The sequence below is a fragment of the Bison bison genome, unplaced genomic scaffold, assembly GCF_000754665.1.
Source record: "Bison bison bison isolate TAMUID 2011002044 unplaced genomic scaffold, Bison_UMD1.0 scf7180017864371, whole genome shotgun sequence".
In the NCBI taxonomy this organism is placed as follows: domain Eukaryota; kingdom Metazoa; phylum Chordata; class Mammalia; order Artiodactyla; family Bovidae; genus Bison; species Bison bison.
This window is the reverse complement of record NW_011494943.1, coordinates 6,240,871-6,245,216: the sequence shown is the minus strand read 5'-3', so window position 1 is coordinate 6,245,216 and position 4,346 is coordinate 6,240,871. Positions and strand designations below refer to the sequence as shown.

The 4,346-nt window shown below is 52.9% G+C and overlaps 1 protein-coding gene across 1 annotated transcript in view; it reads right to left on the bottom strand.

Moving 5' to 3' along the window:
* Positions 1–2,337: 2,337 nt before the first annotated feature.
* Positions 2,338–4,346, bottom strand: part of TTYH2 (tweety family member 2) — a 36,638-nt gene continuing 34,629 nt past the window's right edge. Inside the window, exon 15 of the mRNA XM_010856098.1 lies at positions 2,338–4,128. Coding sequence (XP_010854400.1) covers positions 4,048–4,128 — 81 coding nt within the window. The 3' untranslated portion in view covers positions 2,338–4,047. The remainder of the gene's footprint in view (positions 4,129–4,346) is intronic.

The window sequence follows — 4,346 nt, the reverse complement described above, 5'->3', positions numbered from 1 at the left end:
TTAATCACCATCCAGATTCTTATTTGGGTGTGTTGCGTCCTTATTGTGGCTGGTGGGATCTTCAGTTGCAGCGTGTGGGATCTAGTTCCCTGACCAGGGATCGAACACGGGCCCCCTGCATTGGGGGCTTGGACTCTTAGCCATTGGACCACCAGTGAAGTCCTGGCAACTGAAGTTCTCTGCCGAGAGCAGCCCCTGGCCCTGGCCATCCCCAAGGCCAGTCCACAGTGCACTGCAGTGTTGTCCCGCCAACCTCTTTATCCAGTGTTGTATCGTGATAAAGTACACATAAAATCTACCACTTTAACTATTTTTAACTGCTCAGTTCAGTGCTGCTAAGAACCTTCATACTGTTTTACAACCATCACCACCATCTATCCCAGAGCTCTTTTAATTTTGCAAATCAAAACTCTATTCCCGTTAAACAATAAGGCCCTACTCCCCCCTCCCCAAATTCCTGGCCAGCACAATCCTACTTTCTGTCTCTATGATTGACTACTCTAAGTACCTTGTTGATGAAAGTGAAAGTGGAGAGTGAAAAAGTTGGCTTAAAGCTCAACATTCAGAAAACGAAGATCATCTGGTCCCATCACTTCATGGGAAATAGATGGGGAAACAGTGCAAACAGTGTCAGACTTTATTTTTGGGGGCTCCAAAATCAGTGCAGATGGTGACTGCAGCCATGAAATTAAGACGCTTACTCCTTGGAAGGAAAGTTATGACCAACCTAGATAGCATATTCAAAAGCAGAGACATTACTTTGCCAACAAAGGTTCGTCTAGTCAAGGCTATGATTTTTCAAAAAAAAAAAAGGCTATGATTTTTCCAGTAGTCATGTATGGATGTGAGAGTTGGACTGTGAAGAAGGCTGAGCGCTGAAGAATTGATGCTTTTGAACTGTGGTGTTGGAGAAGACTCTTGAGAGTCCCTTGGACTGCAAGGAGATCCAACCAGTCCATCCTAAAGGAGATCAGTCCTGGGTGTTCTTTGGAAGGACTGATGCTGAAGCTGAAACTCCAATACTTTGGCCACTTCATGTGAAGAGTTGACTCACTGGAAAAGACTCTGATGCTGGGAGGAACTGGGGCAGGAGAAGGGGATGACAGAGGGTGAGATGGCTGGATGGCATCACTGACTCAATGGACATGAGTTTGGGTAAACTCCGGGAGTTGGTGATGGACAGGGAGGCCTGGTGTGCTGTGATTCATGGGGTCGCAAAGAGTCGGACACGACTGAGCGACTGAACTGAACTGAATACTGTTATCCGAAGCAGCCGTACCATCCCTCATTCCCACAACAGTGCACAACTCCGTCAGTTGCTCCAGAGGAATCAGCGTAAACGACAGCCTCAGGAGGGGGGCCCTCCCAGGCTGGCTCAGGTGTTCGCCAGACACACGAGACACTGCACGGCAGGACTGAAGGGCTCGTGTGTCTCGGGAGCCCGGGCGCAGGCAGGTGACCCAAGCAGGTGGAGAGTTTTGGAAGAGGATGCAGCAAGGACCTGCAGCCAAGCTGGGAGAGGCGGTCCGCTCTGTGACCCCGCCACAAGCCTGTGTCACTGCCCAGAGGTGCCCACCTGGGCTGTGAGTTACACACTCCTGGCTCTGACACGTGCACCAACTAAGTCCTTTCTCTGTACACCTCTGGCTTTTTTTTTAAATTTTATTTTTAAACTTTACAATATTGTATTGGTTTTGCCAAATATTGAAATGAATCCGCCACAGGTATACATGTGTTCCCCATTCTGAACCCTCCTCCCTCCTCCCTCCCCATACCATCCTTCTGGGTCGTCCCAGTGCACCAGCCCCAAGCATCCAGTATCGTGCATCGAACCTGGACTGGCGACTCGTTCCATATATGATATTATACGTATTTCAATGCCATTCTCCCAAATCATCCCACCCTCTCCCTCTCCCACAGAGTCCAAAAGACTGTTCTATACATAAGTGTTTCTTTTGCCGTCTCGTATACAGGGTTATTGTTACCATCTTTCTAAATTCCATATATATGCGTTAGTATACAAAATGACTTGGGGCAGTTCCTGGCACTTTGGAGGTTACTCAATAAATGCCACTTGTTATCAGTAACCCTAAAAGCAATCACCTCGAAGGGGAGCTTTGGAGACTCAGGCAGAAAGGAGGCCTGACTTTGATCCCGAAGAGCAGCAAGGTGAGGCCCTGTCTCTATTTCGTTTTCTTTTTTGTTTTCTTCCAACAGCCCTGTCTTTAAATCCTCAACACTGAAACCCGCTCTGATCCCCTCCCTGAGTGTAACCCAGCCAGTAGGTGCTATCAGTTCCGGTCATCATCCCCGAAGCCCAGGAAGTCAGACACGGGATGCACTTTAGTACCAGTGGTTTATTTCTTCCCCAGGTGAGGGCGCACCTGTATTAAGCAGAGGTGTGCCTACTCGGCTCCTCCAGGAACCACCCAAGGGATTCTAGTTTAGTTTACATGCATTAAAAACAACTCTAGTGGCCAACGAGGAATGTTAAGAAGCACCACCTTGACGTTGCAGAGTTCCTGTCTGCACGCGACACGGCCTCACGAAGGTGGGGTCATGGTACACGTATGTACAGGGGAATGAGGGAGACAGAGAGTCCCGGCGGCCCGGTGGCCCTGCGGTCGGGGAGGCTTGGCTGGGGCCTGAGAACCACTCTGCTGTTCAGCCTTTTGACCAGAAGCGGTGCCCGGTCCACAGCCACGCTACCCCACGCCCCTGCTTTGGCGTGAGAGACTGTGGGCCTCCCGGGCCGGGCACTCTTTGTCGGCAGGAGGTTGGAAGCACCAAAGTCGCTAACGCTGGATCCTCAGTGGAGAGGTGGTGAGTCATTACTTCTTCCTGGTCCCCAGGCTCCTCCCTCACCCAGCAGGTACGGGTCGGGGGTAGGGACAGGGTGGAGGGAGAGGTAGGGAAGATGCCCGTCTGTACATCAGGACACCGTTTTGCTAAAACCTTTAGGACCTACTTGGAGATAGAAGCAGGGAGAGCTGATGTGGCCAAGCAGCCGGTCTCCGGGACCAGACTGTTCACGTTCAGACTTCCCTCCCAGAGACTTTATTCTCTCAAGATGCGTCCGTCCAGGTGGGATGAACACATATCCCCACCAACCAGCATCTGGGGACAGGGTGTCTCACTGACCTCTGTTTTGGTCGACAAATCAGGTGGGAGGGATCAGCCCCACATCTGCTGTAAAAACTGGCTTGTGGGATGAGTTGTAATTCTTTGGATAATCAAGAATCTTTAGAACACTGGTAAGAAAGAGAGTCGCTTTTTAAAAGTGTCTGTGAATACCTGAGACCGCCCTTCCCGCCATGAGCAATCTCACAGCGGAGATTCTGGAATGGAGGGGAGGCGACAGAAGTTGCAGAGAAGACAGGCCCACCACCGCTCCCTGGAAGCCCAGCAGGCTGCAAGGCCCTGGAGCTCCTGGCCTCACAGGCAGAACCTGCCAAGGCCTTCCCTCCGTGGCCGGGAAGAGTCCACTGGGCCCCGGGAGACTGAGTTGGACAGTGTCTGGTCTCATCAGGGATGTCACCTTAAAAAGCATCTCCTGATCAGCCCACCTGCCTTTACCTGTGGGCAAATGGTACCCATCTGAGCAGCCAGGAGGAGAGAGGTGACCCCGAGAATGGTCACCTGGGCTCCCGGCTGTGTCTGCAGGAGGCAGAGTCCCGGCAAGGGGGCCCTAGAGCCTCACCCAGCCCCTCATCACTGCCCTTCCCCACCTGGTGAGCAGGGAGTCAGGGGTGAGCTGAGCCAGGCTCCTAGCTTAGGGACAGCCAAGCACTTGGGGGCGTTTCCGGTGTGGAAAGGGAGTCAGCGGAGGGAGAGGGCTGGTCCAGCTCACGGGGCTTGTCTGCCCAGGAATGTCAGCCAACCCCAGGCTGACTCTCCCTGAATCTCCAGTCACTCCCTGGCGCCAGCTGGAGCCTTCCGACCTGCAGTCTCTATATATGCCTTTGGTTTCTGTTAAAGAAACACACTTGCATTTGCCTTAGTTAAAAACCAAAACGGAGCAAGGAGGCAGGAACTCCGGAAAGCGTGTTAGCCTGGAAACTCATTCCCGTAGTGCCGCAGGTGCTCATCTGCCACGGACAGGTAGGTGGCCCGCATGCTGGGCGAGTACTGTGGGAGAGAGGGGAGGGAGCAGTCAGGACAAGGTCACACGTCGCCCGTCACACCGGACACCGTGCTAGCAGAAGCGCCGGCTCTTCTGGGGTGCTGGGCTGGCCACCGAGTTTCAACGTCAGGGCCTCGTGGGGGTTACTTGAGGACAGTGGGCGTGGCCTGGGCAGGCTTCATGTCTGCTGATGCTTCCAACCCTGGGGCCATCAGGACATCTG